The 13,405-nt window shown below is 33.7% G+C and overlaps 2 protein-coding genes and 1 long non-coding RNA gene across 3 annotated transcripts in view; 2 read left to right on the plus strand and 1 right to left on the minus strand.

Moving 5' to 3' along the window:
• Positions 1-4,973, minus strand: part of LOC111377979 (calcium-transporting ATPase 4, plasma membrane-type-like) — a 10,534-nt gene extending 5,561 nt beyond the window's left edge. Inside the window, 1 exon segment of the mRNA XM_023001140.1 lies at positions 4,700-4,973. Within this exon segment, the coding sequence (XP_022856908.1) occupies positions 4,700-4,939 (240 nt within the window). The 5' untranslated portion in view covers positions 4,940-4,973.
• LOC111377981 lies at positions 45-3,191 on the plus strand. The gene is made up of 2 exons (XR_002699796.1): positions 45-462; positions 537-3,191. It is a non-coding gene; the product is annotated as an uncharacterized LOC111377981 (long non-coding RNA).
• Positions 4,974-10,313: 5,340 nt separating the features above from the next.
• Positions 10,314-11,998, plus strand: LOC111378000 (zeatin O-glucosyltransferase-like). The gene is made up of 3 exons (XM_023001160.1): positions 10,314-10,933; positions 11,029-11,353; positions 11,575-11,998. The coding sequence occupies exons 1-3, from the start codon at positions 10,324-10,326 to the stop codon at positions 11,996-11,998; spliced, it is 1,359 nt and encodes a 452-aa protein (XP_022856928.1). The 5' UTR covers positions 10,314-10,323.
• Positions 11,999-13,405: the final 1,407 nt, after the last annotated feature.

Consider the following 13,405-nt stretch of genomic DNA (forward strand, 5'->3'; position numbering starts at 1 on the left):
ATATAGATATATATATATATATATATATATATATATATATGTTGTGACTGTCCAGAAATTCCCAATCTACAGAAAATTAAACTAAACCTAAACCATTCCATATTTTCCTTTTCCCAAACATAGCCCAGTTTATATATCGAAATTCATTAAACCAACGCACATATTACGCAAACCTATAAAATCCACAACCCACATACACGAGGCCCACTCGCACCTCTTAATTCAACCTTAAAATTTACCAAAATAAAATTTACCAAAACCTGGCCCAATCCAACCTATCCACATGGCCCATTCCGAACCAAGCTCACTACTGCAATGCGGAAACCATAAATCCATAGCCAAAACCCCTAATCTAACAAGCCCATTATAATATCAACCATCACTCTGCTGGTGCCCCTGCCTTACTTTGTCATCGTCAGCGTCATCCGTTAGAAAGCCATAGTGCAGACCTACCGCATTTTGGTGTTTGGCCTTTTAATTTAAAAATCAGAACAAAATAGGGACATATAGCCATAGTGCAGACCTACCGCATTTAGGTGTTTGGCCTTTTAATTTAAAAATCAGAACAAAATAGGGACATATAGCCATAGTGCAGACCTACCGCATTTAGGTGTTTGGCCTTTTAATTTAAAAATCAGAACAAAATAGGGACATATAGCCATAGTGCAGACCTACCGCATTTAGGTGTTTGGCCTTTTAATTTAAAAATCAGAACAAAATAGGGACATATGTGCTAAAACAAAATAATAATAATAATAATAAATAAATAAATAAACAAAAAAATGTCATATAATAGCTATAGCACGTCATTTGGTCACTACCAAAATCAGGTACCTTACCCACATCCTTCCACTTATCAATACAATTATCCTTCATCTAGGACCTTTATTGGGGACATAAATTCTTATTCTGAACAACATGAACTCCAATTATGGAATTTTGATAGTCTCAATGGACCAAACTCATTTTTCGATTGGCTTGATGGTCTTGAAAATTTCTTTGAATTTCACAACTTAAATGACTCCCGTTGTCTTTGCCATGCTGATATGGCACTGGTCACATCTGCTAGATGTTATTGAAAGTATTTTTGCATAACATTAATTAACTAGGTCAGCGTCCTATCACTCTATAAGATGAGATAAAACAAATTTTAAGTAATAAATACGCTCCCGTGTACTATTGATCTCAATTGCTAGATAAATTCTTCTTAAACTATAAACAATGTACATCCACTGTTGGGGAATATCTAGCATATTTCGAAAAGTTATTGCACAGTTGTTATATTTACGAGGCTCCCCACATTACAACATCTAGATTTATTGATCGTTTGAATCTTAAAATCTTGCCTAATGATATTCCTGCATTCCAATCTCTAGGTGACACTTACCAACAAGCTAACTTATGGAACTTATCATTTCATCTTCACCGAGCATGTTAAAGGCTAGGTATATCATCACAATCTAAACAATCACCTCCCCAGTCAAGTTGTCATCCTCTTGAGAAAGATAATGAAGTTTTCATTGCTAAACCAATTGAATATTCTGATAACAAGGATGAAGAAATTTCTATAGTGTTACCACCTAAGTCAAACAATCCATCTAACTTCAATTACGTGCCGACATTGATCTTGCCTAATGTGTTGCATGATACATTGACTTTGATATGATTTTACCTCCACTTTGTGATGTTTATGAGGTTTACCACATTGTCCAATGTCATTGTTCGTTCAAACACTTTTCCCACAGTGTAAAGAAAAGATTGAATTTTTCACTTGAACTTAACCTGTTTGATTGGTCATCGCACTTACATGAGAGTTTTGTTTTCCATATAGTAGAATTGTTTCCTTATTGGGTTACATCGGCGCCACCATTGTTGCACTCACCTGTTTTCGCACGTTAGTTTACTTTGTTAGATCCTTATACTACTCATTATGAACAATCAATTGAAGACTTTATAGATGAGTTACATAAGCGGTTGCTTTTTGAAGTTTCGTATCGATATTTGGTCAGACAAAGAGATCGTCCCCTTGGGCAGGTCATGTTCTTGGGGATGTTTTGTAAATTCAGTTGATGTTACATGATCAGTTCAGGTACTTGGTTCTTACGAAAGATCGCCCTTCTTGACATAAGTTTAACAAGTTGATGTTGCCCAAGGTCCAGTACAAGCATTTGGTGAAGATAAAAGATCGACCTCCTTGGAATATGAAGTACTAGTCTATCTTATCGGAGTCGAGTTCTTTCAGCCGGGGAGAAATGATGCAATATTAGAAGGAATATTATTATGTTTAGTTTCCAATTTTAATTTGTATTTTAGGAATTATAATTAGGTTTAATTTAGTTGCTTTTATTAGATATTTTCCTTCTTAAGATAGAATATTTCCGACCCTATATGAAGGACTCTTTTGCATTGTAATAAAACAACTTCTGAATGAATGAATAATTAATATAGTCTTCCTCTATTTCTCTCTTCCCCTTGCCCTCTTCTTCTCTCTTTTCCCCCTGCTTTCTCCTCTCCTCCTCTTTCCCCTTTTCCTACAATTTTCCTCTTGCACCCTACGTCAACTAGTCATGATTAACCAACAAAAAATTGGTAATAATTTTGACAATTTCAAGAAAATGACCAATAGACTTTTTTCCTTTGAGGCACCTCTTAAATTAGCTGGGAACCACTACGCGGAGCCTATTGCAAGGGTCCCCATGGCACCAATCATCTAACACAGTCCAGGCAATACATACTATAATAATTGAATTGAATTATGCAAGTTGTACAAATTTTCATTGATAATTTTACGTGCCAGAGAAATCAATTGTAAAATTGTGTGCCACATGATGTCAACTAAAATGTGTAGCAAAAATGATAATAATATAGGTGAAGTCATCTGGCAGGATAGGTATGACAATGAAGCCAATACAGACAACAGTAGATGAGTCTAAAATGGACAGAGATCCACGCCTTATTTTCAATTAAACTAGGAGATGGATATTATTTCTTAAATATTTTTCCTCATTCCATCAATGTCACCAAGAAATTTCGAGGAAATTTCGTCCTCTGACTTTTGCACAGTACACGCCAAAAAGGTCCCACGTTAAAATTATGTGTCCCATTCACCTATTATAAAATAACAACTCTTAGGCCTCAGGGGCCACAGAGAGTAAACGAACATTTATTGTAATGTTGATTTGAGACTTTAAAAAAAAAACAAAAGAGAGAGACATTTGGCAAAAGAAAACTTTTTATGGCTTACTATAAAACAAAGAGTAATAAAATATTATTAATAAAAGGCAATCTCTGTCACATGGCCACCGGCCTCACCACGATGTACATCTTAGAATCACATGGGTACATGATATTGCAGCCATATCTTCAAATATTTTTTTTTTCTATAATTTCTAAAAGTAAGCGTAATAATTCATTTCAATTTTTGACTAATGTTATCCAATTATTTAAATAAAATTAACCACATCAATCAACTACACTATATCGAAGTATGGGTGTCTGCAGGTACCATATGCTACTGCTTAAAAATCTAAAACCCCAATTTGACAAACAAAAAATTACTTATGGACCAAATTAGAGCCTGTTTGGGAGTGATTTTGAGAATTGATTTTTTGATCGTTGGGAGAAAAGTGGGGTCCACCCGTGAGAGAAAAAGTCAAATATGATGGCTGGAATAGTGAAATAACGGTCAAAAAATCAATTTTTTGAGTGAAAAAATCGGGCCCAAACAAGGCCTTAAAATATGGCATCAATTTGAAACTAAAGCTCCTCAAAATTTAACAATTCTAATTTAAAATATAATATTATTGATTAGCTCTGTTAGAGCATTTTCAAGAGATTCTCTATTTTTAAAAAACATATTCTATCGAGTTGAAATTTCAAAGTATTCCAAAAAACTATTTATATTTAACATTTAATGTTATTACTCTAAAAAATATTCATTATTTTTTTTCCATATTTTATTTTAACTAACTTTTCTCTCAATTATTTTATTATTTTCCTAGATTGAGAATTAAAACATTTTAAATACATTTAACTATACCTTTTAAATTAAAAACGTTCATTTAAAGAGTGGGTGGGCCAAAGTTAGCTTCTTTTGCTGAAAACTTAAAAAGAGTGACGTCGTGAACTCTCGTCTTTCTATTTTAAGATAAAAGAAATGGTCAATGGAAAACCCACAGTGATTAGCAATAAAAAAACCTTTAGATTCTGCAGATTTCAAAAAGAACAAACGGAAAAAGGCTCCTTTTATGCTTTACGGAAAAATGACTCCAAACACACAAAATGAGTAATTGTACTTTACATCCTGGGAAAATTTATTAACATTAGTTCATTAAAAACCTCATTAAATACCAAAAATTTTGCATAAATGAATCAATTTTTTTGTTTTTATAATTTTTAACGGGCATTTCCTAACAAAAGAAACTCGTATACAGCAGCATAAAATCAAACTTTTATTTCCAGAAATATTAGGCATATTTTTCAAGTGAATTAAACTCGGAAATAAAAATCCCATTACCTCTAAAAGTCCTACCGTTTTGCCAGATTTATATTTTCCAATACTGAAAACTTAGTGATTTCTAAAAAATTATCACAAGACTCTATTAGCATTATACAAACAAAAGAAACTTGTGAAGAAGTAAGAGCATAAAATCCAAAACCTTTTATCTGTTCGAGAGAGAGAGGATCCAATTATACGTACACTGAGTTTCCGTATCCGTTCTTTATTTTCAGATCGCTTTTCGAGATCAGCAACGTACCGGAAGCGACGGCGGCGGTTCTTGACGATTGTTCCGACGGCTTTGCGCCACCGCAAGAGGTTCTCCTCCGACCGGTCGTTTTGCAGCAAATCAAAGTCCTTAGAGATTAGCTTTTCCATTGTTGAGCTGCTGTAGTCTGTGTGCCACTTCACTTCCCCACTTTGTAGGTTAGATAATTGCATGAATGATTACTCCACTCTATTATAGGTTACTACTTGGTCTCTTATTTTTAGAAAGTTACTTATTCTTCACTCAACTTTTATCGAATGTTACTATTTCCTTATCGAAATTTATAAGGTTACCCAATCTTCATTTAAATTTGAATAAAATTACTTATTATTCACTAAACTTTACAATAGATAACACTCGTGAAAATGATATGAATGATTGATAGATAATTTTGTTCAAATTTAGGTGAGCAATAAGTAACATTTAAAATTTTGGTGAGCTTACTGCCTATAAGAAAGTTCAGTGAACAAAGATTAACCTTTTAAATTTTGATGAGTAAATAGTAATTTATAGCAAATTTCAATGACTTTATTAAATTAACTCTACAGATTTAGGTAACTGCTTTTTTCTTCGATTATTAGAATTTTGTGCAAATAACATATTATAAAATTTAAAGAATCGGAAAAATAAAAATAATGAGTATCTATACTCGTGTTAGTCGTGTGTACTTTATAATAGTGATCCGTGTATATTAATTTATATTTCGATATTTAATCAATATGAAATTTATCCTTTAACATTTTCGAGTTACTATAAATCTACATGGTTTATGTTATTTTTTAAATTTAATTTAGTTTTATTAAAACGGATATCATTATTGGCTCTCTTTTTTTTCTTCGTAGAAACGCGTTAGGCTCGACCTATTTGATCATTTATGAGTTGTTCGTGAGAGTACTCATTTTTCAATTTGTTGGCGTTGATTCATGGTCGATTCAATCAACATTAGATTAAAATACGAGATTAGTATATTATTAATTGAATTGTCTGGTGTAATAGAACTATTAGACTATTAACGGATATAGATCAAAATGAAAACATCTTTTAAACAAAAACATAAAGAATATATTTTGTCCAAATTTAAAAGTCAACCGAAGAATGGAAAAGATTCCTCTCTCAAGTGTTACAGGTCCCAGAAGTGCATAACAAATACTGTCAAAGTCTAATACCGCAGAGGAAATTAAATGAAGTTAGAAAAATGGTTGTTTGATAATTAAATAATTAATATCTAAGCTGATTTTTTATTTATTTATTTATTGTAAAAGTAATAGTTAATTATTTGTTTTTTTCAATGTAATGAGTAGTTCTTATGATATATCATTAGGGTGGTAGTTACAACCAACTGAACACGCCCCCATTTGAATTATTGTTATTCCTAAAGTGCAAGGTTCACACCTAACGATTCCTTAAGAGCATCGTTAAAAATTATTTGATTTATGGAAACAATTGAACCACAAACTATATAGTTTTTGGATGATATCAAATGAGATGAACGATTTGATTCAATTTTAGTACAATTTGACATTTAATCAATTTGAAAGAGCTGAGCACTCGACTAACTTCATTAGTCCGTTGAGTGCTCGACTAACTTCGTTAATTTGTCGAGTTAGTCGTGTTATTATTTATCAAGCTTTGATAAGAATGCACAAATATAGCTACGCAGTCCACACATTTACTGGTACTATTAGGGCCAATCAACGTATTAGATCATTTACTGGTGGACGAGAAAACAAGTTAAGTCCATTTTATTCACGAGATTATTGACGCTTAACCTTGTTTCAAGGTAATTTGAAGTGGTTGAAAATTGTGTGCACATTCGAGCTCTAGCAAATAATTAATTGACAAGATTTTCAAGGGATCAAATGATTTTGATCGTGATTCGGAGGGTTTAGAGGACTCCATTAAAGATGAATTTTCTATGCCTTTGGTGAAATCCCCATGTTGCAATTTTGGTAGGGTCTTGAAAAGAATATCTAAAATAAGTTCTTGAATTGTTTATTCTTTAGATGGTATACTCAAAAGAGGTCTCGTTTAGAAAAAATGATCCGATCTTGGTAGAAAAACTTAGAAGTGGGAAGGACTATAGAATAGAATGGCAAAGAAGGATTTCTGTAGCTCGTGTTGTTAATGTGTGGCTTTAGTTTGAAAGTCATCATGTTAATTTTTAATTCTTTTTCTTATTTTGCGCAGGAAAGATGTATCTGTAGCGATGACTCCTTGAGCAAGAAATGACTGAGGTGGTGGAGCAAAAGGGTAAAATGTAGACAACAACCGGGAGCATTCGCGATGAACAAATTATATTGCTTGATTCAAGAAACTTTGTAGGCGATGCAAACTCTCATATAATTGCTATTGACATTATTCACTTCTTGTCGGTGAAGAAACTGAAGAGAGATCAAGCAAAAAGGAAGAAGTCATACATTGACGAAAGACTTCGAAATAATGAAGAATGAAACAATTCATGTACTGATATTTAGTTCTTATTGTTAAAACAAGAAAAGTATAGAGAGAAACGAGAGAGGTAAAGAACATTAGGATATTCTGGAGTGTGTATAAACTGTACAAGATACTGCCCTTTTATAGGAGCAGGTGACTACAAAAGGCAACAATATCAACTAATCAAGGCTAATTAGTCAAAATATCAATAATTTCCATATTAGTAAGATATTCGTATGTTAGGAATATATTACTAATAAACTAATAGATCATATGTCGACAACCCCTCAAACTTAAGATTGAAGCAAAGATGCTAACTTGAGTTTGTAAACAAAATCACGATAACGTCCAAGAGCATGAGCCTTTGTGAAGAGGCGACGCAAGCTAATCAGTAGAAGTAACATAATATTATCGAAGAGTACCTCGCCTAATATGAGAACGAATGAAATGACAATTTATCTCAATATGTTTCGTACGCTCATGGAAAACATCATTGTGGACAATCTGAATGTCACAAGTATTGTCACAATGATTATAAGAAATGCTAGTAAAGGAAACACCCATATCCTGTAATATCCATCGAAGCCAAAAACGTTTAGAGATAGTATCAGCCAATGCACAATATTCAACTTTCCATACTAGAGCGAAAGACAAGTGTTTGCTTATCACTTTTTCAAGAAATAAGAGATGTGTCGAGCAAGAAGCAATATTCAATAGTGAAGCGACAATCATTAGGATCACCTATCCAATCAGTGTTAGAATGCACCTAAAAGTCCAACAATGCGTGGGCAAAAAAATGGATCCCATGAAACAAAGTCCCCTTAATGCACCAAATAATCTGAAGAATAGTAACATAGTAAATAGGGAGAGGATAATGTATAAACTAACTTCCCAAGGCGACTGCATAAAAAATGTCGGGACAGGTCACGGTCAAGCAAATGAGACTACCAACAAATTGTCAATAGAGAGTGGCATCATCTAAAAGTGTTCTGTTGTTAGGAAGAAGCTTGACGTTTGTCTTCAAAAGATAATCCACAATCTTACTATCAATCAACCCAACACAAGACAGAGCTCAGATGCATACTTAGTTTCGGAAAGATAATATTCATTTGAGCAGGATGACACCTTAAGACCCAAGAAATAATTAAGAGAACCCATATTCTTCACGTCAAACCGTTGACTAAGAAATTCACTTAACCTATATCTGAAAGATCATCACCCATAATAGCCATGTCATTAACATGTAGAAGAGAAGGACAATACCAGCTTTAGATTGACAGAAGAATTTGGGAGAATCATATGCACTAGGAATGAAGCTTTACTGAGCCCATACTAAACCAAACTTGGAAAACCAAGCTTGAGGAGACTGCTTGAGACCTTAAAGAGCCTTTCGAAGGCAACAAACGTTCGGATGTAGGTGCTCGAATACTGGAGGATGTATGAGATAAACTTTTTCATCTAGATCACCATTAAGAAATGCATTCTTCACGTCCATTTGAAGCATATTCCATTGTTGAATAGCTACAATTGTAAGGAAAGATTTAAAAGAAGTAAGCCATGTAAGTGTAAAAGTCTCATTGTAATCAATACCATAGTCCTAAGTCAATCCCAGCGCTACAAGATGAGCTTTATATCGTTCAACATACCCATAAGCTTGTGTCTTAATCTCGTATGCCCATTGCATTCTACTATAGAATTACATGTAAGTTTCGAGGAGGGCCTAAAGTTTATCAAACATAGCTTTTTGCCAAAAAGGTCAGAACTAGTCTCGCGACAATTGCGAGGATTATGAAGAGTAGCAATAGCAGAAAAATAATGAGAATCACTAAGATGTGCCAGAGGTGTTACTATATTTGAGTGATGAATTTTTGGATCGATTAAGGACTCGAAGGTGATGATAGGATCAGACAATGGCTCATATTCAAGAGGAATAGGCGATGAGAGGTTACTAAATGAGCTTTAAACATCTATCTTAACATCTAATGAAAAATTTATATTGGGGTCTGTTGGGTTTTGATACATAATAAATTCGGGCAATTATTTAAAATAGTTGACGGATAATTTATCGACACAAACAAATTTATCAACAAACAAATTTATTTTGAAATTACTTATTTCTATCAACAATGATTTTTAAAGTACTTTTTCTAGTAAAAATTACTTTTAAACACAACAAACGCGACTCTAATAAAATTACGTATAAATACGATCTTAATTATAAGTCGTCAAGGGTGCCAACTACGAGACACATATATGACAGAATGATTTTGAACTTAACCCCTTTGTTAAACCTAATGTATGAAAATGCCATGCAAATAATGTCTTGATTATTAAACATTGAACTAATTTTCAATAAATTATGAATTTCAAATAAATTAATCAAATATTGACCAGATAAAAGTCATTGGCCGTCCGTTGAAAGTTCCATGTTGTCTTTTAATACGTGAACTATTCTCATGCATGACAAAAAAGGGCACATTCCAAACAACATGTAGCTATGCTTCGAGAAATCATATGTTTCAATAGATTAAGAAAGGAAAAAAGAAAAAGAAAAAGATGAACAATTATTTAATTGAGACGAATTCGCTTCTTATTTTATGTACTTTTTGGCTCATCTTTATGTCCAAACGTTTCTTCTAATTTTGACATATGAAATCCAATTTTGACTCAAATTCGGCAAGATACAATGTTCCTGTCTTAGATATCATCAAATATTGTCATCACCATTCTTATATATATACATAAAATCCAGTATTATCAATATTGTTATTGTCGTCATCATTCTTATATATGCAAACAAAGTCTTTTCATCCTCGAGCACTACAATTTTTTGACAATGCAAAAATTAAACGTGTCCTAATCTTATAGAAATTATCACTACACTCTTTAGAGAACACTATATATTTTCATTATATAAATCTAAACGTATTTAAGCATATTAATGTAATTTTAAAAGGATTCTTATTTCTACATTTAAGATGTTATATACATTTATGTCATCTAATTCCCACCTAAAATGCAATAATCATCATTCCATACAGCGTTATTCTTTATAAATCCTGAAAGAGAAACGTTTAAAGGATAACAAAATTTTACAATGGCCAATCACCAAGTGGAGGTAGTCATGGTGCCACTGCCCGCGCAGGGCCACCTCAACCAACTCCTCCACCTCTCCCGCCTCATCTCCGCCTACAACATCCCTGTCCACTTCGCTGGCACCACCATCCACAACCGCCAGGCTAAGGTACGAGTCCACGGCTGGGACCCTTCAGCCGCCTCCAATATACATTTCCATGATTTCCCAACGTCTCCATTTCACAACCCTCCACCTGATCCCAACGCCACCACCAAATTTCCCTCACAAATTCTTCCATCATTCCATGCATCCATGGAACTCCGCCACCCCATTTTTGCCGTGGTTGAAACTATCTCAAAAAAAGCCAGAAAAGTAATTATAATTTATGATTACTTAATGGCTTATGTTGTTCAAGACATGCATTCTTTACCAAATGCTGAATCCTATTGTTTTCAGAGTATATCAGCTTTTTCTTTATACTCATTTTATTGGGAAGTTATGGGAAAACCTGAAGTGAAAAATGAAGCAGAAATTCTTAAAGAAGTTACTTCCATGGAAGGGTGCTTTGTCCCAGAATTATCAGAATTTTCGAAGTTGCAGCATGAGGCAAAGAAATTCCATTCTGGGGACTTGTACAATACAAACAGGACAATAGAAGGTTTTGTTGGATATTCAACTCAAATTCAAATGATTATTTTTATTATTATTATTATTATTATCTTTTTCTGTGTGTGATGATGAATTTCTTAACAGGTTTCTACCTTGATTTACTTGCAAAAGAGAAGGCTTCAGGAACGGAAAAAATCTGGGCCATTGGCCCATTCAATCCTGTGGTGATTCCAGAAAGGAAAAATTCCAACACCCGCAGTCATGAATGCTTACAATGGCTTGACAAACAAGCTTCAAATACTGTGATATTTATTTCCTTTGGCTCAACATCTTCATTATCTGATGAACAAATCAAAGAGTTGGCATTAGGGTTGGAAAACAGTGGAAAAAAATTCATATGGGTACTGAGAGATGCAGATAAAGGAAATGTCTTTGAAGGAGACGTTAGGAGAGCTCTATTACCACAGGGGTACTGATACACAACCTCAGTTATTAAAGAGAGAACATATTATTTACTTTTAAACTTAATCATCGACACCTTCTTTCCTGCGCAGACTCGTTTCATTTTTCATCAAATGCTTGCCACATGCACAATTTTCATAAATAGGTGGCGGAGAGCTTTTACTCATCATTATTGCTTCCTTTGATACCATGATGACGAGTGCACCATTTATATATTATCTTTGACAGGTATGAAAAGAGAGTGAAAGAAAGAGGAATTATTTTAAGAGACTGGGCACCCCAGTTGGAAATTTTGGGGCACCCTTCGACGGGTGGTTTCATGAGTCATTGTGGATGGAATTCATGCATAGAGAGCATAACCATGGGAGTGCCAGTAGCAGCTTGGCCGATGCACTCAGACCAGCCCAGAAACGCCGTACTGTTAACAAAAGTACTAAAACTCAGCCTTGAAGTACGTGATTGGGCCTGTCGAGGTGAGGTCGTGTCTGCGATCACAGTCGAAAATGCTGTAAGAAGATTGATGGATTCAGAAGAAGGGGAAGAGATTAGACAAAGAGCAGCAGCATTTGGAGATGCTGTCAAGAGGTCAGTAATGGAAGGTGGAGCTACTCGAATGGAAATGGATTCCTTTATTGCTCATATCACTAGATAATAATGAATTACATTGTTCATCATATTTCCAATATTAAAACCCTCCACCTTTGTAACATATTCTATAATGAACTAAACGAGCCTGGATATGATAACCAGGGTCGTAGTCAAGAATATTGTCCAATGAGGATAGAATTTAATAAAGGTCGGACTTTGTGTTTTCGACCATAGATTTAATGATGGTAAAAATATAAAATAGTATTATGACAACACTAAAAAATGATATAATTTATAAATAATACTTGTTCTTCGCGAGTTTTCATACTTCAATATCATTGTACAATTACTTCATTATCAGTATTCAAAAATATATCTTTCTCTACATAAACAATCATTTTATTATTCATCCATTGATCACTCATTCAATTGCACAAAATATAATAATATGTATGTTTAATTAATGAATAAAACCAATTATAAATTTTCACATTCAACTAAATTTAGTCTCTCTAGTCTTATCTCATCTATAATTTATCGTGCCATAATATCGACATTGGGCAATATTTCAAGTAACAGTATCAGTTAAGTCAAATTGTAAAAATTCGAATAGTTTGAATTTTCTATAACTATTAGCATTTCGCAAACTACAGAACAAAAGATAATGATTTTAGGTTATTTGAGTTCATGTGAAGAATTCTCATTTAAAATGCATTAATTAGGTGCTTTAATACAGAAAATTATTATTATTATTATTTTTTTTTTTAAAGAAAAAAATTGTTTTAGGGGAAATTGCTTTACCATATAAAACCAGTTCTCTCTCTAAATCCAAATCAATGGTACAAACGAAAATAAGTAAGTCAATCAGCCACGAAGGCCCCAAATTATGGGGCAATAGCTCAAAAAGATGGGGGGGGGGGGGGGGGGGGGGGGGGGGGGGGAGAGAGAGAGAAAGGGGGGGGGGGGGGGGGGGGGAGAGAGAGGAGAATGCACTTAGCAAGCTTAATGATCGCCAGAGATTCTAATGAAAACCACTCTTCAGGTGATTTTATTTGATATCGTGAAATGATGGCAAGGCTGTTGATCTCAAAGGATTGTAAAGAATGAGATTTAATGACGATGTAAAGTAATAAAGATCACAACAAGAAACAATATTAAAAGTAATAAAATAAACAAAGAGAATTTATCGCATAGGAACGATGTATTATAAACTGACAATATGGAGATAAATTACAGATATAGCAATAATGCTTAAATAAAACTGATAGAGAAACTTTGTATATATAGGCTAAGTTTCAAACTCTAGAAGAGTTCTTAAAGGCAAGAAAATATATTACAATTAGAAAACCCAATTTAAACGGAATTTTGTTTCCTTGTTGTTGAATGCAATTAGACTCCTTTCCAACACCAACAACATGCGATTCAAGACACCTATTTGAGTCACAACTCTAATAATCTCCACCTTGACTCA

Source organism: Olea europaea, unplaced genomic scaffold (assembly GCF_002742605.1).
Source record: "Olea europaea var. sylvestris unplaced genomic scaffold, O_europaea_v1 scaffold1753, whole genome shotgun sequence".
NCBI lineage: Eukaryota > Viridiplantae > Streptophyta > Magnoliopsida > Lamiales > Oleaceae > Olea > Olea europaea.